Source organism: Cyanistes caeruleus, chromosome 21 (assembly GCF_971803275.1).
Source record: "Cyanistes caeruleus chromosome 21, bCyaCae1.hap1.1, whole genome shotgun sequence".
In the NCBI taxonomy this organism is placed as follows: domain Eukaryota; kingdom Metazoa; phylum Chordata; class Aves; order Passeriformes; family Paridae; genus Cyanistes; species Cyanistes caeruleus.
This window is the reverse complement of record NC_141721.1, coordinates 3,148,591-3,169,147: the sequence shown is the minus strand read 5'-3', so window position 1 is coordinate 3,169,147 and position 20,557 is coordinate 3,148,591. Positions and strand designations below refer to the sequence as shown.

Sequence of the window (20,557 nt, the reverse complement as noted above, 5' to 3'; positions counted from 1 at the left end):
CCCCAGAATTTCATTCCCCCCACCCCTTCATTTTCCTGCAGTGAAATATAACTGCGAAGGCTTTGAGGAGGCTCCAGACTTCATTTCAGCACAAACAATTCCCAAATTACCATAATATCATGTACTGGCCTCAAAAACACCACACAACCACCACCTCCCTCCACAAAGGTTTCTCCCTAAATTCTTTTATGTCATTGATAAGCATCAGTTAATGAATAATAACTGCAGTAAATGCCTTAAAGGGACCAAAGCATGAGAAGTAACAGCAAGGAGTGGGCTGTCACAGGAGGGACCACAGATCAAAGGGGAATGCTGACTCAGCTGCTTTGTTGCTAGGCTGGAACCATTTATCTGAATCCCAGTAGGTAGAAATTAAAACTATTTGTAGGAAAAGAAAAAAAAAACCCTCCACAATGTAAAGGTCTCCCCCTAATATTTGTCTCCACTAAACTATGAGAGCCTCCCATCCTTCAGAAAAGGGATAAAAAATCAGGACTGGATTGCACTTGAAGAAATACAGCAGAGAAGAGGGAGGGCAGGTGTGACAGGCAAGCAGTGACAAATAAACATGATGACAACACATGGCATGGTATTTCTGAGCTCTGAGCATTGTTTGGAGGAGCAGGACTGAGGCAGGGATGCAGCCACATGGGAAGGGGAAGGGAAGGAGCAGGGCTAGAGGTAAAGAATGTCTGATTTTCTGGGGCAGAGCCACTGCCACGGAGAGAAGAGACACCTGATCTCTCCAGGCCTGCCAACTCAACATGTTTTTCACCAGAAACTCTCGGAAACTTTGGTCAAAGAGGAGAATAAAGGCAGGTCCTTACCTTGGCCTCCAGCGTGTTCAGCCTCTCGGTCATATCAGCGAGCCTGGTGCAGTTCATGCATTCTAGAGAGAACAAAACACAGTACTGTGACACTGCCAGGGGCTCTGCATGTCCATCCACAGCTTCAGGCTGATCCCTTTGATCCAAGGCACATGGAAAAGTGGGTCAAGATCAATTATGGGGGAAAAAAAAATATTCAAATCTTCTGCACAGGTCACCAGCCACAGCCACGTTACATGAGCCTTGTTTGGGGATGTTTCAGAGTGTGAAATTAAGTTCCCAATATACAGAAGGCAGATAAATAATAAAAATTGGTTTTAAGACTTTTCATGCTGCCAACCAGCATGCCCTGATGTCATAGGCAGAGACACTTGTCCTGCCACTGGTGCAGGTTGGCATGGCACCTGCTTCCACCTCACAGGACACCAGGCTGCACAATCTCCATTTAATTCTCTCTCCTCTACTATTTTCCTGATAAAATACCAAGGAAAGCAATGAATACACAAATGCCATTTGTGTGGAGTCCTGCTCCATCCCTGGGCTCCCAGGGCATGTTACCACTCCCAGACAAATGAGACAAAGCATCCATCCCAGGAAATCCAAGGCAGATCTGAGGGCTGATGCAGCCCAGAACTGCAGCATGAAGTGGTTTCCATCCCACTTTGCTGCAGAGGAGCAGCAGACACTCGGCAGCCACCAAAGGAGTCCTGACAAGAGGCCTCAGTGAGAACAAACATTGCCAGAATGAGCTCTGAGTGCAGGTTAAAGTGATTGCTCCCTCCAAAGGACATTCCTTATCTAAACAGAAGGCCTGCTGCTTTGCCTCTGGTTTCATCTCAGCAATTTTAAAGTGAGTGAAGGAGGATAAAGCCCTGAACAGAGATTTAATCAACAAGGCACTTTGCAGCAGAGTGGAACTGCCCACTCCCAGCTCTCAGAGAAGCTTTCCACACTGGACCTCTCACCTCACATGGCTTCTGAAGCCCAGCAGTTCTCAAAAAGGGAAAATGATGTGCAGCATGAAGCATTTCAGAGGACAAACCATCCATATTCAGGTGATCAATCACAGCTCATGCCCCATAGAGGAGAAATCCATCTCTGTGTGCACTTTGTGCCCCTTAAGGGCCAGAGCCTGTTGTCATTGATTGGCCCTGGAAGTTTTTAACTCTGGTGGTCCCACAGGGCTGGGAATGTTGACCTGCAGTTCTTGAGCCCCTAACAGACTGCTCAGGAGCAGCTGAGGCTGCAGTGATGCAGAGGATCCCAGGGAGCCCAAAGCTTCCCTATGGTGAGGAATGGGTGAAGGTGGATTTTGGTCTGAGTGAACACCCCAACACTTGGGCCCAGCTGTTCTCCCCTAACAAGTCCTGTCCCCTGTTGCACAAGGCCCCCCAGGGGACCCCTCCAGTCTCTTGCTGGCTTTATGGAGCACATTGCATGCCCTGGTGGCTCTCAGCCACACAAAGATTTGAGTGCATGGCTTGGAAGAACAGGAAGCTGGGCTGTTCCACCCTGGTGATTTACAGGCTAAAAAGATTGTTTGAGTGCTAACAGCAACTCCCTACATCCACTTTCCAAAGGAATTCTCACGCTGGCCCTCTATGAGGAGCTGTGTAGCTTCCCAAAGGAGCCAGACATGGATATTCCACCTCATAATACACAAGATTTTGCAGACAAAGCATCTGATGCTTGAGGAACGCTCAGATGGAAGGATTTCCTCACAGGTTGATACTGACATGGACTTTCTTTTACCCAACAGCAAATAACATTTCTTTATTTTTGTTTTTATTTTTGTTCATTTTTATTTTCTACAATAGATGCTGGGCAATATTTTTTGGCTTGAATTAACCCATGAACATGCAAGTGCCATAAATGCACTGTCCTGTGGGGAAGGAAATGGGTGAGGCTTGTTTGGTCTGGATCTGCTTGTGGTGTGTGAAACAGGGAATTAGTTTCTGTATGTAACTGGCTTCAGGCTTTTGATCTTGCTCATCCCCACAGAAAGATAAGACTGAATAAATTCACTGCTCTCAGGAGCCAAAAGATGCATCAGATGTGTTACAGAGCAAATAAAATACAGAGTCCTATTCTCCCTTCTGCTGGCTTGCACATATTAGTAACTCCCACAGGTTTAGAGAGACTGACTTGAACTGTCTGAAAACCATCCCTGCATCTCTGAGATGGACTGACCACTTAAGGTTCCTCTGGAGAGCTCAGCTCATTAAAAAAGGGTTTTTACCACTCCTGTGCAGAGGGGTGAACCAACCAGCTCCCCAGGGCAAGGACAGGGTTCAGGGACAGCACCAGTCCAGCAGCTCTCTCTGCTCTTGAAGAGTGTCTCAAAGAGCCCTCTCAGGTGCATTTGCAACAGGAAAGGTTTGATTTAAATGGGCAAAGTGACAGAAGAGGAGATAAACCAGCAGGGTTGTTGCATGTGATATTTGTACTAATATGATCTTCATGTCAGGGGTGTTGACACAGGCAGAAAACACAGCCTGGGTCAGAAAGAGAACTACTTCAGTTCAAGCTGGATTTGATCTCTGATCCTTTCTGTTGTGAAATGCCTGGAAACCCAGATCCACACCCAAGGTACTTAGACTGGGCCCAAAAGACATTTAAATAATCCTGGAAGTGGATATTCCTAATGCAGAAGAGTCCTGCTCTAAGGCAAGAGTCCTGCCAACAAACCCATGTGACATTTATTTATCTGACCAACAGGCAGACAAGGCTTTCAAAGGCAGGGATGAATGCTCAGGGCTGCAGTGTCAGACACTCCATTCAAAGCTCCCTCACAACACACCAGGGACCTGTTCAGGGTCTGGGGTCCACATCTGTCCTTGCAGAAAGCCTGAGAATGGTGGTGACAAATCAAGCTAATAAATATCTTCCTTAACCACGCTGCACTGAAGCATTTAGTGTCTTGATGGCTGGTGGTTCCAAGGCCTGGGACTGTGAAGCTGAATTTTCTGATCAGGGTGAAAGCAATCTGTGTTATTAAAAAGAGCTTAAGAATCTCACATCATTATTTCTCATGGAGCAAATATAACAGGGGGGCAAATGCACACACTCTCTGACCTGGGACTGCAGAGCAGACGTTTTCCATATCTGCAGATATCCATCACTTGTTGCTACACAGAACCACAGTTTATTTCCCTTCTACTCTTAGTTGGCAGATTTGTATTTTTCCAGCTAAACTCTGAGAAAGGAGTTGTGATTTCACTCTATGAATCCCAGCCTCAAAACACATGGTAGGATTTGTTTTAGAAATATTCCAGCAGGGAGGATAAATAAGTGAGATAATGAACATGAGACAGTACCAGCATATCCTGTGACAGCCAGTCTGTCTCCACGATGTCTCGCAGTTACTGTCCCAGCACATCTCTTCCCTTCCCATTCCTCCTTTCAACTGGAATGCAACTGGAAGGATGGAAAATTCTACTGCAGAGGAGACGTGGAAGATTTCACATCCTGGAAAATAACAACCTTGGTACCCTGTACCAGCTGTGACCCCCTTAACCCTGACACAAAGGTTGATACATTCGACCCATCTTTGATTAAAGATGAGCCTCCAGTGCCGCAACTTTGCCAACAGACATCAGATGTGTGCCTGAGCTTCCAGTCTGGATACACCCCTGTGAGTGACCTAAAGCAGTGAATGATGACTCTGGGTACCTTGTTAACCTGGCACTCCTGCTTTGCATAATTTCATTATTAAATACTTGCACACTTCAGCTTCTCAAGCCTGAAAGCCCCACAAGTCTTCAAACACCTCACTTAAATCCTAACGAGAGAAGTATGGTAAAAGCTTGATACCAACAGGGCTCTAATGATTTCAGCACAGTTATCACAGTGGCACTGGGGGCAGTAAAAGAAGAACCAGCCCAGCTTTCACCATGGGGCCACAGGTCAGTTTTGTGTGAAAAGGCAAAGAAACCTCTTGGCACCTCTGCCCCATTTCTCAGCTCTGACAGCCCACACTCATTTGTACACCCAGAGTCTCTGCAGAATATTAAAAGAGCTTTTGGTTTCCCTACAGCCAGATGCTCAGTAGATATAAATTGCATAGCTCAACTGAAGTCAAGGGATCAAGGCTCTGTCTCTCTTTTTCTTGATGGATTGCTCCAAAATTTGTGTTTCAGAGAGGAGGTGGAGGAGGTGGTTTATAGCATATGAAAGGGGAGAGAATTCTGGAATCACAAAGCCTTTGTTTAAACAAATAAAGTCTTTGCAGCCAGTTTTTTTCAAGACCATATTTTGCTATTACAAGAAACTTCAACCTTGCAATGCAATGGGGCGTAGCATGCAGGCAGGCTCGGGGACATGAGAATCACATCTGCAGCTCATGCTTCAACCTGCTCACACTCCAAACAACACACTTCCCTCCTCCCAGGCTCACTTTCCTTTCATCCATTGTTAGTTTAATGTAAAGAACCTGTAAAGGATCCAAGGTCAAAGGATGAAAAAGGACCAAATGTAACATATACGCAGAGAAACAAATGAAATAACTTGACTCTTTTGATACAACTTGCCTGGCAGCTCTTCCCCCTCCATCTAATCTAGTCCACCATGGCCATGGTCAAAGAGGGCAGGCTGGGTTATCCCCAGGGCAGGGGAGCAAACCAGAGCTGCCAACAGCCCATGTTGGAGTGCTGGGAAGGCAACAGCAGCTTCACTGTGTGAAACTCAACCCAGCAGCTCTGACTGTGCAGCACCAGCTCTGCTTGGAGCAGCTCCTGCACCACCACAGTCACGGCTCGGGCTGCACTGCCCTGGCAGAACAGTGACACACACTCCAGAAGGTCCAGCTGGAAGAACATTTTATCTGTCAATGTAAGCAGACCAGCTTTTCTCAGCAGACACACTCCACCAGGACAAGTTCAAAGCAGTCTCAGGGCAAAACTGGAAGAACTAAATTCACCCAGTCAACCACATTTCTTTGCAAAGAGAAAAGGATGAGCTCTAAACTCCCAAGGGAAATAGGAAGCACCATTAACTCAGTGAGCACCTAGGATCTCATGCACTGGTGTTTTATTTGACACTCTTGAGAGAAACCACCAGACCACAGACCCCTCCATCCCCTTACTGCCACACACATACACACACTTTAGTCAGAAAAAGAACAGTGACATTTTCTGACACTGGCACAGGAGGAATTTCAAGTCAAATTCCACAGCAGAAATATGAACACAGATCTTCTGTGCCTACCTAGGTGGCCCTCAGCTGGGGGACAGCCAGCCTGGGCTTGCATCTCCACCTCTCTTTAATTTGTCTGATTTGACCCTTCCAGCCTTTTTACATGGTTACTGAGTTTCCTTAAGTAGTTTATGTTCTGGCCCTTTGCAAAAGCTTTCGCCAGTGCTTGTGAAGGATAGCAGGCCCAAGCCATAAATCACAGCCAACCTGGGATCTGTTTTTTCAACACATTTCCTCTAATGAGAGTCAGATGTTGGCTAGATAGGTTTTATTAATTGTGCTTGTTTAGAGTGGGCTGTGTGTGCAGCTCTGCAGCAGGGTTTGAGCAGTGAAAGGCAAAGGGCTGACAGCAGGCAGGGAGGGGATGGACACCTCTGCTACCCGGTAGCCTATGGCCTGAGGAGGAAAGGCTTGGGAATCAAAGGTCTGGAGAGCTGCAGAGGGGAAGGTTCCCACAGCTCTAGTCCCAGCACAGCCAGAGCAGGAGCTGTTTCTGCAAGGGGAAGCTCTCTGAGTTTTGTTTAGTGTAGCATCATTAACCATCACTGATCTGTTTACTGCCCTGATATTTACTTGCTGTGTGCAAAATCACAGAATATCCTGAGTTAGGAGGGACTCAAAGATCACCCAGTGCAGCCCCTGGTCCTGCACAGACACCCCAACAATCCCACCCTGGGCATCCCTGGAGCGGTGTCTGAACACTCCTGGAGCTCTGGCAGCCTTGGTGCCCATTCCCTGGGGAGCCTGGGCAGTGCCAGCACCCTCTGGGGAAGAACCTTTCCCTGATATCCCTGAGACAGCTCCAGGCCATTCCCTCAGATCCTGTCACTGGTCACCACAGAGGAGAGATCAGTGCCTGCCCCTCCTTTTCCCCTTTTGGCAATGACAGTGGCAAGGGAAGGGCCCTGCTGGACAGGAACTGTCAGAGCCCTGATGCTGGGAAAGAAAGGCCAAGTCACCCAACCCAGAGAAGAGCTGTGCACTCAGAGCCTCCTCTTCCCAGCATTTCACAGAATCTGTGTTCTGGCTGACCTGCACACATTGCATGCTCCACATCCCTGTGCCTGAGCCACAGCCTCACCTTTCACCCTGCATTTTTACACACCACATGTCCTGCTCACTCAAGAGGACTCGTGATCCTTCAGGGTCCCTTCCAGCTCAGACCATTGTGTGACCCAGGTTCCAGACTGGGACAGCCAGAGCACCGTGACATCTCGCTCAGCCTGGTCATCAGCACAATTAAAACATCTCCCACAGGAGCCTGGAGCTCAGAAAAAACTTAAGATGGTCTAAGAGAAACTTAAAGATGGTTTCTTTGACCAAAGAGGGTTTGTTCTTTCCCACAGTTTTCACATCAGGATTTTGCAGGCTGGAATGTTTTATCTTCACCTGGAAATTGTGAGTTATTAGGTTGCCTATCAATATGAAACAGAACACCTCCAGAATATTTTTGCCTTTTTACCTTCATTCCAGATAATTCACCATCTCTGCAACAAGACCCCAATCACTGCCAAAATTCCCCCATTTGTAATGTCTCTCATATCTCTATTATAACAACCCTTACCCTTAACTTTACTGGCTATCTTTAAAAAGCAGCTCAGATTTCCTTTCTTATGAGAACTGCTATCTGATCCTTTTCCGCTTGTAAAGTGTTCATACTTCATTTTTGTTTCTACTTTCTTCTTTTCCTTCTTAAAGAGGGAAAGGCTTTTATTTTTTTCATAAACAAACAATAAATGTTTTTTCATTATCATGATATTTGGTGACTTTGAAATGTCTGCAAATAAATAAATTCAATAAAACTGAGTGAAAAGAAAGTTTACCATAAAATGCAAATTCCTCCAAGTTGTTGGAGCAACAACTACTATTCAAAAAGCTACACAGAATTTGGTACATGGTTTCAAGTGAAAAAAAATGGGTGAAATTTTTAGAAGTTTTGCAATATTATCTCTAGAGGTTTTTCCCTTAAATGATTTTTCATACCTTCTGAATTAAATGTTTCAGCCTTAAGGTTTGAAAAGCATTCTTTTCAAATCTCACTTGAATTAAAAATAAATGAAGAAATTAAATAGTCTTAAGTGAAAGTAAATGGTTTTGTTTGGGTCAAAAGAAACAATTCTGGTTGACTCAAAACCCATATTTTAGTTATTACGCTGTGTCAAAACCTTAAAATTTTCCATTTCAGATTCTCCCAAACCATTTTGCTTTCCAGTTGTTTCTTTTCATTTGGCAAATCAAACCAAAACCCCTCCATTATTCACCCAGGTCTATTCTTAAACAGCTCACATCACTCACATTGTTTTATTTAAGATTTCACACATGCACAGTCACTAATTTTATCCATAATTCCTCTCAGCCTGGGGATTTGTGCTCTTCCCCATCCTGCTGGTGAGGCTGGTGCTCCACCAGCGTTTGGAATTTGATCAGGATCATTTATTCACAGGCAACCATCAGCTGTGAGATCCATGTTCAATCCATCTCTATCTGCCAGAGAAAGGTTTAGCAGGGAATGACTGGCTTGTGATGCAACATGTTTGGACAGAAATGCATTATCTTTATTTTTACAAGCACCAAGGATATTTCATTAATGCAGCCTGACTGAAGTTACCCTGAAAACAAAGGTTTTGTCCAGTTTGAGTTTGCTAAAGCCTGGCTGCCTGGAGCTGCTGATCCTGCAGCTCCAAGTGATGCTGGTGGCACTGGGGCTACCCAATAATTTTGGTAATGCACCAAACAAGCCCTCCCCTGGTTCACAGCTGGAGCAGACAAAGCAAATAAAAGGACAGAAAATAAGGTGGATGAATAGTATGTATCTACAAACCTCTCACAGGAAGACAGGGTGAATTTAAACTAGATGAAAAGTTCCCAAATTAAAGAGGGATTCTACACGCTTTCCAGCCAAGGAGCTGAGGGCACGATGTCCACAGGGCCTGGGGCTCCTTCCCAGGGGAGAACATTCCTCCTACAGCTGCTCCAGTCCTCACTATGTCAAAATCCCATGTCTGATACCACCATCGTTGAACTAAATTCATTTCTCCCTCAATCCCTGCTCTGTGACATGGAGAGAAACTTCATGGGACCTGACCCCAGTGAAGAACGCACAGAAACTCCACTGCACTCCAAACTTCATCTCACATTGAGATGGCTTCACATCCTTACAAACCAGACTGCTTTTCCCTGCTGGGAGGAACAATCAGGGGGAAAATGCAGTCAAAATATGGTGCAGTGTAACATGAAATAAGGAAGCAGACAGGACAAAAGGAAACATTTGAATCAGGCTCACCGTGGAGTCTGCAGGGACTCTCACAATATTGGTTCTGCACCTGTGTAATGCAGGTCAGGGAATCTCTCACAGTCTTGAGCCAAACAACGTGTGCTGAGCTGGGGTTTGTGTTTCATAAAGACACTCCAGAGCCAGACAACCAAGGTTTCCTTAGTGAACTGCATCCAAAGTTAACCACTGGATAGGAAATAAGCATCTTGTTTCCAGTTGGGATTTCTGACCTCAAATTCTACCCCTGCTTTGAGTTTTATTACTTGGGTCTGCAAAGCTGCAGGGCAGCTCTAGGGCTGGACACCTCCTCTCTGCACAGTCCCTGTAACCCACAAATGTGTGACATTCAGGATGCTCAGTCAAGCTCTTGTTGTTCCTCATCCAGAACATTTAGCACTGGCTTCCTTCAGCCAAGACAAAAAAATCAGCTGAAAGACCAATAAGGAAAACAACTCTTGGAGCCACTGAAAAGGATGGTCAGAATTCAGAAGAATTTGGCTCAGTGAGCATCAAAATCCTACATTTGCACATTCTTTCTCTAGTAAATGCTCGATGATGATGACGATGATGATGATGATGATGATTGGTATTGTTACTATTGCCAGGGGCACTTTTGCAAAGGTTCAATTTCCCATGTCAGCATTTCAGCCTCAGGTTTCACCCCACCATGGTTTGTCCATTCTCCCCCACTCCCTGGGGCTCTGAACAGCCCCCACAGCTCTCATCCAACAGCCCTGCCCTGCACAGTGACCACCACTGAGCCCTTGGGAGCTGGGCTGAAATGCTTCAGGGGTACAGGACACCCCTCAAGGACCCTCACTCTGCCTAATGCTCTCGTTACCCCTTGCTGGATTTATCTAAATCCCCCCGAGCTCAGCAGTGCTCCTTACAGATCTGAGCAGCAGGAAGAGGAATCCTTTCCACATTCCTCTGCAGCTGTGATTTTGTTCTCCAGGACACCCAGGGACACTGGGGTTTCAGGGGACCCAGCAAATCCCTCACATCCTCTGGTCTCCATAACGTGAAGAACAAGGTAACACTTGCATCCCATTAGTGCTGAGCACAGAGCTGTGCAAAGCACTTTTTGTTTGGGTTTGTTTTCTGTTGTTGCCTTGTTAACTTCTGGGTGAAGAAAAATTAGTAAAGGAAATATCTGCTTGGGCTTAGCCAGACACATTTCAGTTTCAGCTTCAGATTTTTAACTCTTCTAAAGAAGCTACACCTCCAACTCATTTTAGATTGAAAAATCAAAGGATATTCATAATCAAAATGTTTTCCAGGATTTCTGCACTCTGTTGTTTTAATCCAAAACTCACTGAATACTTCCCAAGCAGGGGGATCTATTCACTTTCTGATGGGACCAAGCCTTTAATCACCATTTTCCCATTTGAACTTTCTCTGACCTGTGACATGGACCCAATGTCCCCTAAGAGACCTCATGCTGGTGGCAGTTTCAGGAGCTTCCTTTTGTGGTTCTAGATTATTCCACCCTGAAACTCTCCTTAAAAATGCCTTACATGGCAAGTTTAGACCCATGAATCTGGGGAGATTTCTCCTGGAACATGGCAAGCACTGGGTAAGGCTGGGTGTCAGCCAATCTTCTCTCCCACGCCTGTCACCCCACACACTCTGCCTCAATATTATGTTACTCTTACAGCTGTGGAGGTTTGGACAATGAATTTTGACCCTCCCTCTGAGCACTGATGAGGAACAGGGAGAAGAGCCAGCGAGTCCAAAATGGACAAACCCAGAACGGTGCAATTTGCCTACAATACACCATGAAGGAACTGGATACCTCCAGAGACACCTCCATCCCTCCAACCCCACACCATCAATAGTCACTCCTGAGCACCAGGCAACAATTCACTGGCAAATGAGCTCCAAGCAGGGCTTTGAAATGACACAGCTCGAGCTTTAGAGGCCGATGCACGGTCACTGGTGCCTGCTGCCACGTGATGCCACTGGCAACAGGGGTGATTTTGGCACTTTGAAACAAGCACGGGGCCAGATTGCAATGGGAAGCAACAACCATAATTCTCCTGCAGTCAGAGAGCTCCTGGATTTTGTACCCACTGAGAGTTTAGCCCCAACAGCACAATACAGAAACTTGAGGGCACTTCATCAAATCAAAGTTCTTAACTTAAGAGTTCTAAACTCTTAACTGTTTAAGTTCATCTTCTCCATGAAATGTGTCTGCAAGGCACTCTCAGGCACTTCACCAGAGTTAATTGCCTGAACCCAAACCATCACAGCCCACAAATCCTTTAAACTTTGAGAATTGACTTAATGCTGAACAGCTGCCAGGCTCTCGCTCGCCCAGAGCCATGGGAACAGCTTTTCTTATCGATAAATGGGGATTCCTGTGTGTGCAACACCCAGGAATGGCACTGGAAATGCTTCTGCTTGGAGATTAGAAAATGCCAGCAAAAAACGTGCTAAGTGCAGCTGGAGGCCAAGCAGGATGCACATTCCCACCAAACCATGGCCCAGTCCCTTTCCAGAGGTGTGGAATGAGGGCACGGGGGGTGCTGGAAATTGCTATGCTTCCACAGGCAAGGCTCTCCTCAACAGGGAAGCACTGGGCTACCAAGAGCCATTGAGAAATGAGGACTTTAATGGTGACAATTGCATCAGAACAAAAGCAATCTCCTATTTTAGTCTAATTAGTGCTGTGCTAAATCATCAGGCGGGGCCTTGCCTTTTGCAGTGGAAAGAGACACATCTGTGAGGCTCCTCTGCTGCATGTGGTTTGTATTATCCTCCAGCACAATATGCATAAACTAATGCTGTTCTACACTTACACAGCACCTCATCTGGAAATCTGAAAGCGATTTATGAATGGTGGGCATCTGTGACATTTTACAGATGGAAATCGAGGCACAGAGGGATTCAGTAATTAGCCCCAGACTTGCACAATGAGTCAGCTGCAGAGCAGAGCCCATTTTTTGTTCTGTACTAACATCTAGTGTCCAAACACAGAGGGAGATAAGTCTTTCTCCCCAAAAAGTGTACAAGCACACCTAAAAATACCACCCATCCCTGTGTTCAGACCAAGACTGCTGAGGAACAATCAGAGTGAAAGCACAGCCTCCCCTGGCACACAGGTCTCTTCATTCTACACAGGCAAACAGAAGGGTTAATATGCCTGAGAGTTTGTCTGCTTTTTCCACATCAGTTGATCTAATAAAAAAGATTGATTCTCCCCACAAATCTGGCCTCACTTTAACAAATCATTTGATTTGACACAAAGGACTATATTCAGATAGTTTAAATTCCACTTCACTCCCTGAAACTAAAGTTTCTAATGGGCTGAAGCCTCAGAAACAGCCAATAGCAAAGGCCAGGCAGAGACACCCACCTTGGGAAGGGCTGGAGGTGCCTGAGTGCAGCCAGAAGCATCTGCAGATCTCTGTGTACTGCAGTGCTTAGGAGCCCATGAGGAACATTGCAGTGTGAAAGAAAACACCCAGACCTTCCTGTACCTTTGAGAAATGCAGCAGCAGCTCACACTTCTGGAAGCCTCCCAGAGGTAAACATAACACTGTTATTACCTGCCCACCTTGCCTGAAGTGAATACCCAACAGGACAGATGTTGAAAAGGGCACAGCCACCAAGGGAGAAACTGAAGCACAAAGTTTCAAGGAAACAAATCACCACTTTAAAAAGACAATCCAGAATTAAGAGTGATCTGTGGCAGGACCAATAATGAGGACTGCAGAAAATGTAGATATAATTTCTGCTGGCACAGTACTTTCCCATGTGCCCTTGGACACGCCATCAGTTCCCCCACATGGCAGCTCCAGCATGAGGGTCACTGTGGTGAGAAGTGCATTTGTGTGCCAGGACATGCCCAAGTTAACAGGGGGGAGTCAGCACCCCAAACCACAGCAGAGACCAGGAAAGGGAATGAGGACAGAAACAAGAACTGAAGGATCATTCCCTCCTAGAAGGATTGGGACTGGCTTCTCTATTCAGACAATGATTTTTTTCCTGATACAGTAAGAACTAAGAATTTCAAGGAAGCTGTTACACACTCCAAATGATCTCTGGTCTCCATAGTGAGCACTGGGAATAGTGTTGGGCATCTTCAGGGTCTCACCCAAGGGATGCAGCACTGCAGATTTGACACAGATCCTTCCCAGGCTGCCCTCTCTGCCCTGCTTGGCTGCTTCCCACTCCTCCAGCTGGGCCTGGGACCCAGGGCCAATTCCAGCCTGAACAAACATTCCATGAGGAATCAGCAGCACTTGCTGTGACACCCCTGGCCAGAGCTCACAGAAATGAACTGCAGCTACAGCAAGAAGCACAATTCCATAGAGGGTGGGGCACAAGACTGGGGCTTGTCCTAACCTGAGGCTTCATAGGAGCTTCTGGGCTGTTGAGACATGGATTTTTCTGGTGAGTGTGTGTTCAGCAAGGAGAGGCAGAGCAGTGGGAGCTCCTCATGCCCTGTCACACCACTGCCTATCCCAGCACCTGGGATAACTCAGCATGTGCTGCTTCAGAGCTGCCACGATTTTCATCTACCACAAACCTGCATGTGGCCATCAGGCACAAAGACTGCCACTTAAATTCTTGCTTCTCATTGATTAACCATCACTGGAGATACATTTTGGAATTTAAAACCTTGGCTGGGCTTTTGCATCTGCACCAGAGAACTTTCAAGTGACTTTCTGACATGGGTTTGGAGACACACCAGCAAGTAACAAATCACCTTTCATTCCCTTTCAACCTTTAAAACCATTTTGGTTTTCTCAGGGGAGGCTGTTCCAACACACTCAGACATGAGGAGACACCAGGCTGCTGGATGCCAGTGGCTGAGGAACCTCTCTCCTCACAGGAGAGCCTGCAACTGCAAATAAAGCCACAGCCACCCTCCCTCTGGGTACTCACCTCATCAGGTAACCCCGTTCCTGGCTCTTCTCAGCATCCCACCCCAAAAGATTGAGAAGCATGAGCAGGTTGGGGGAAACAGAGGCATGAGTTTTAATGGCAAGGACAGCACAACAGGTACCCTGAGACAGCCCCAGGAACCTGGTGTCCTCTCTACAGTGAACCAAGCAGAAAGGAGGAAAGTGAAAGCAGGATGGCCCTTCCCAGGCGCTCATCAGGTGCTACCTGGGCAGTTCCCAGAGAGAAGCAGGCCATTCCCAGCTCCTTGAGGGAAACTAAGGCAAAGAGCAGGCAGAGACTCACAGACCCCCCTCCCCTCCCACAAGCCAAGGGCATCCCTGGCTGGCACAGCCCCCCTCCCCCAGGGGTGCTGGGGGCTCTGGCTCTCCGGGAAGCCCGTGGTGCCCACTTACGGTCCTGGCTGGGAAAGGAGCCGAGCTGGCGGCCAGAGGAACCTGCGGGGGGAGACAAGGAATTATCACCGGGCTCGTGGCAAACCTTCACCCTGCACAGGAAAAGTTCACTTAGCTGGCAGAGCACAACTTGGTGAGGAATGGAAGTGCCTCCATTGCCCCTGTGCCAGCAGCAGCCCCGGCCCCTCCCGAGGGCTGAACAGCCCTAAAACAGCCCCTGCCTCCTCTGGAGATGATGCTTCCAAGAAATACAACCTCAGAAAAACCTCCTGAAGGGAACAGGCTGCAGCATCCACTCTGGCTCAGTGTAGAAGGGGCAGGGGTTGGATCTGGGGTGGTTTTTTTGGGTAATGGTAGTTGCTGCTTCCATCACACACAATGGGGAAAAAATGGTCCCAGGTGCAAGGAGGGAGAGCAGCTGCTGTTGTTTTGGCTGAGCCCTGGGGAGAAGAATCCAGCACCTTTCCAGCAGCTGGTGCATGTGCTAGAAATTATGTTTGTGACAAGAAGAGATCAGATCAAGGTGGGGGGAAGGCCTTTAGCAGTATGGGCACAGCAACATCTCCTAATGCTTAGGAAAACAGAGGACACTTCAGAGGGGTGTCTGCCCCCAGCTCTGCCAAAGACAGCTTCTCAGCTGGTTTTGGTCACCTTCCCTCTACAGACTTTTTCTGTTTCTGAGTGTAAAGCCAGAGATGATGACTCCAATTGCCTTTATAACCAGCCTGAGGTCTATGAAGACCTAATTATTTAAGTCTGTGAACCACAAAGCACTTTCATCTGGAAATATATGAGCAAATCAGTATCTGTGTTTTGTGAATAAAAGGCTAATAAAAGGAAAAAGAAAAATGCCAAACAAGCTGAGAAAATAATTGTCTTAGTAGGAAAAACTTCCCCCAGCAGTGGAGGGTGACAGTCCCACTGAAGTGATGGATATTAGTCATGATCAGCACACATAAAACCATCTTAAAGATACTAACTGCAAACAACTGTTACAAGAGTTTACAAGAGTGTGTTTGTTATAGCAGTGTCTAGAAACATCACATTAAAACCAACCAAACAAGATCAGATAATTGCTTTGAATGTGTTTTTTGTTAGTTTGGGGTCCTGGATGGTTTTGTTCAAAGGCCTGGGAAGCTGAGCAGCCAGTTTGCTCAAGGTCCTCCTACTCATCCTCACTGGGAGGAACAGGAGATGCTGGTGCATTTTCACCAGTGCAAATCTGGACAATGTCTGGGGTCCCTCAGGACCCTCACAGAGTCACTGAAGCCCACACACATTTCTTTGAAGGATTAACAATTCACATTGAAGGATGATACTTCAACTTCCCTCCAGCTCTGCTGCGTCACTCAAGCTTTAAAGCACACAAGCAGTGATAATGGGCCAAGGCCAGTCCCACAGTTTTACATTCCCCCTAAACCTTTTCTATGAGGAAAATAAATAGAGACTTGACTGCTGGTGTGACTCCCAGCAGATGTTTTCATAATGTTGGGTATATCTGGGACATGTGGATGAACAGAAACCTGCCCAGAATTAACGCCAGCACTATCTTATTCCCTTTCCCTTACAGAAATCCTGTCTCAGCAGGATCTGACCCCAAGACCCTCACGGGATTGCCAGTGTGGGGAATCTTTTCAGCTAGTTTAATCCAAGATTCAGGATTCAGTGATGCTCATTTAGTAAGGACATGGTAAATCAGATCCTTGAGGGGATATTGCCATAAATTCCCACCATGTTTTTTCTCAGATGAGCAACCGTGAGCTCACAGCACTCCTCCTCCCACCAAGCCAAGCAGCAGGAGCCAGGCAGCTGCATTTGCCTCTAGGAAATGCTGTGGAGACAAGGGGATGGCTGTGCTGCAGCCTTTCCTGCATCCCCAGTGCCAGGGGCCTCCGAGCTGTGTCAGCTCTGGCTGCAGGCCCATCTCTGGGCTGAGAGAGCGGGCAGGAGGGTCTGGGACACATCCTAAGGCTGGATCCTGGCTGGATCACAGGGCCACTGAAGTGCAAGCATAGAAAACATGGCATTCATTGAGTGAGCATGGCCAGGAGCACTTTTGCAGCAGGAACCACACAGGGCAGTCCCAGCCTCCCACAGAAACCTCCCTCCACAGAGTCCAGCTCTCGATCCTGTCAGATGTGGCAGGTGTCTGAATCCCCTCCCTCTTTTTATAGGTCTGCCTTAAGACTGCAGCAAGCCACAGTAATGCCCTGCTTTACAGAAAACCAGTCCCACACACCCTGCTCCCTGCCGTGGCTACAGCAGCCACAGGATTGCAGCTGAGGACTGGGATGCAGCTCCAGCACCTTCTCCACCTCCCAGGACAGTCAGCAGGACAGATCTGTCCCCTTCTCATGTCCTGCTCCTCTCTTCTCTTATCCAGGTCAGGTACCAGCACAGCCACCTCTCAAAGAGCCTAAAATCTGGTTACCCTTGGCCACATCAGCTGCAAGGGGAGTGCAGAGAAACAAGAATCAAGCTCCACATTTTAACCCCAAGTCTGGCAGAAGCCTCCCCTTTGCTCTGAGGCTGTCAGTGCAGCCTGAGGAGCTGCATCAAGCTGTTGATACTCAGTGAAGGGGAAAAAAAATTACTCTTGTCTTTCACATTTGAAAACTTAACATAAGATCAACCAAGCACATTCTGCATGAGATTTTTGGGAATGGGTGGTCACAGAAAATGGCAAGTCTCTTTGGTGCTGGAAGCCCTGCACCACTACAGAGCATAAACATTACCTGCAAGCCATAACAAAATGCTCAAAACCACATGGTTTTGTGCTCTTATCCACATAATAGAATAATCACAATGCAATAAATTTTCTTTCATCATTCAACCATTAACAGCAACTTCAAACCACCGAGTTCTGCTTCTACTTTGAGAAGCAGAGAAAGATTCCAGTTTAGTCCTTTCCAGATTAAATTACATAAATGTTTAATGCCTTCTGCAAGATCTGCAGAGTCAACAAAAATACTAAAGGCCAAATCCAGAGGGATCCTGTTAACCAGCTCAAGATCCATCTAGAGTTAAACAGCATCCACAGTGAGAACAGAAAGTTTCTCCCTCTGCACAACAGTGTCAGGTCAAGATCAATGACATTAAAAAAATGTTTACTAGGTCTTCTCCGTAATAGCAACAAGAAAGAAAAAATTAAATCTCAAGAATTGCAAGAGAAAGGCCAGTCAAAGGTAGAAATGTATTCCACACCCCTGTGCAGAGAATCCATTTCTGGACTTCTGCCTAAAACTCTGCATCCGCCTTGTGCTGGCTCAACCCCCATTGCTCTTGGCAGGTGAGATAGAAAATTGGTTATAAAATGAGCTCTATATTTTATAAGTTTCATAAACATTTTTTTGAAAAAAAACTGGAATATGAGGTATTCTCAGAGATTCTGTGCCAGAGAGTAATGTGGTCTAACTTGGAAACAGAGTTACCACCTGTTCATGGCAACTGCTCTTTTAATCTTCATTTCTGTTTTATGAGCTGACCAACACTATTTTATTAGCTGACAATTAGTTTAGGTTGATTTAATTAAGCAAAACTGAGTACAATCCCTCTTTCTTCCAGGGCAAACGTTCTGCAGGATTAGGGGTATGAGCAACTTGGAACCTGTATCATTAAAGCTAAATTCCAGATCTTTTTGTCAAAAACAGTCACATAACTGTCCAGGTAAATATATGTCAGTGGACACAGAGATGTTCCAAGTGTTCTAAGAGAAAAAGAGGTGTTCTAAGAAAAAAAAAAAAAAAAAAAGAGAGAGAAAAAATATGTCCTAAGAGAAAAAGAGATGTCTTAAGAGGAAAAAGGCAGGCTCTGACTGCCTGAGGAAATCCAGAGGTGATCATTTGACACTTGTGCTTCAGTTTGACTGGTTTGAGTTGCCACCTTTGCTTTTAGAATGAGTATCTGCACCTCACAGAGGGAAACTGCCAGATAAGAAGGAGAAAGATTAAAAATAACCCAATCTGGAAAGAGCAATTGATTATTTTTCAAGGAGATCAATTCCAAAGCCACGTGGCTGTTCCAGTTGTGGCAGTGGGACAGAAAGGGCAGCACAGGGTGGGAGGAGGAGCAGGCACATGGGGCTGGTTTGAGCTCATTTAATTCATGCAAGGTTGGACATGTGGTCATTGCCTGCCACAGCCAGGCAGCTCTCACAGTCACTGCTCCATCAAAAGCTTGAAGCTGATGACAAAAATCTGTCGATATCAGCAGAAGGTCATCTGCATCTTGAACAGATGCCTCCAAAATTGATGTTGCACAGGAGGCAAGGGTCAGTGTTTGCTCTTTTCTGCCAGTGTTTGTCCTCCTGGGAGCAAATACCCTCATGCACCAGGATCTGGGCTGAAGAGAAACCACGTGTCTGCAAAGTACTGCATAAAACTGCAAGGGGTGAGAACCTCAGCTTTGATGTCTTTGGGTTTCCCTTAACTTGTTGCTGTAACTATTTATCTCTTCATTTTTCCCCTTGAATATTTTGTATAATATTTGTAGAGCTGTACCAGGAAGGAATTCCCACCTGGACAAACATCTCTAGTTCAGCACAAACTCAACCTTACACACAGACAGGAGCTTTAGCTCCTGATACAAGTCAGGTATCAGGCTGAGAGGATTTAGCCTTCCTCAGACAGGTTGTACAGATGTTTCTGCTTTGCTCATTTTAAAGATTCAAAGCAATAATTGACCAAAATCAGCAGCCTTTTGAGCACCAGCCCTCACCAAGGTAAGCTTGAGTGAAATACTCAAGGATGAACTTCCTCATGTCACAATTTCTTGAGTCCCATTTTGCAAGGCAGGACCCAGTGGTTAATTCTATGTGCAGAGCTTGCAGTAGAGGTTGTAGCCACAACTCAGCCCTAGAGGACTGATAAAAATGACTGTAACAGTAGTAGAGGCTCGGGTGCAGTTCAGTGCAGATAATTTTGCAGTCAAATGGTTCTTCTGTAAGATATATGTTGCCTTTGACACTTACTGAGCCTTGAAAAGTGAGCCACCACCATTAGTTATAACTCCCTGGCAAGGAAAGCACTAATAATTCTGACTAATTGTCATGGAAAGTTACCCTGATTGCAAATTTGACAGTTATAAAAATCCAATTTTGGAATTCCAAACAGGCCAGGAACATAATTAGGCTCTACATTTTAACACCCTCTTGATCAATGGTGGGGTAATGGAGACCCTTCCAAGGGCTTTGTTTTGAAATGAATGGCGCCATATTGATGAAACAGCTTGGACCCAAACCAGAAATTAAATTGAAAGTTTAAACAATGCAGCTGTATTTTATCATTCTGTATTGTCAAGCTTTAACGAAAATAGCTCCTAAACAGAGCCACATGTTTTGCCTGTTGCCCAAAAACTGAAGGTGAATTTTAAAACCCTTTCCTAAGCTGCAGGATGCCAAGATTTTTCAGCTAGAAGTTATTATTAGGACACAACAGTATTTCATATAAGCCCTGACAATGGTTTTGTATGGTTTCTGTAAAAGCAACTTCATTTTTTACACCGGAGATGGCTCAGATGAGTGACACTCCAAAAAAATGGAACCTCTGCTATGTATTTCTTCTTTTCCATGTACATGTGATAAAGGCAAAAATAAAACCACATTTCAATCATCACAACAACCAATACAGGGAGTGTAAGTTGGATTTCCCCCTCATCCTACGTATCATTAATGAAAATTGTCAGCTGCCTTCTAATCCCTGGACCTGGAGACAGATTTAGTGAAGGTCTATCAGGTATTTCAGTGTCACTGAGAAACCTGCAGGCAGCTCTTACTTTGAATTATCTCCTGCCTTTGAGGATTAAGATATGATTAAAAAAACACTTGTTAGTTACAACATTCCAAGAACTAGATCTTTGATTTTTCTAGCAAATTGGTCATGATACAGGAGACAGAAAATGTATAATGAGACTTAGTCTTTTTAATATCCAAGAATGGATTTGCACAGCTGGAAAATTAG

The 20,557-nt window shown here is 45.9% G+C and overlaps 1 protein-coding gene across 44 annotated transcripts in view; it reads right to left on the bottom strand.

Annotated features, from left to right (window-relative positions):
- Window positions 1–20,557, bottom strand: part of COL26A1 (collagen type XXVI alpha 1 chain) — a 188,941-nt gene that overhangs the window by 37,487 nt on the left and 130,897 nt on the right. For 23 of the 44 annotated variants that reach the window (XM_086859073.1, XM_086859071.1, XM_086859072.1 and 20 more), the window contains 2 exons: window positions 14,601–14,642; window positions 828–889 (listed from right to left, as the gene is read on the bottom strand). In XM_086859073.1, the coding sequence (XP_086715199.1) occupies window positions 828–889; window positions 14,601–14,642 (104 nt within the window). The remainder of the gene's footprint in view (window positions 1–827; window positions 890–14,600; window positions 14,643–20,557) is intronic. The other 21 variants (XR_015278386.1, XM_086859079.1, XM_086859078.1 and 18 more) reach the window with 1 other exon arrangement.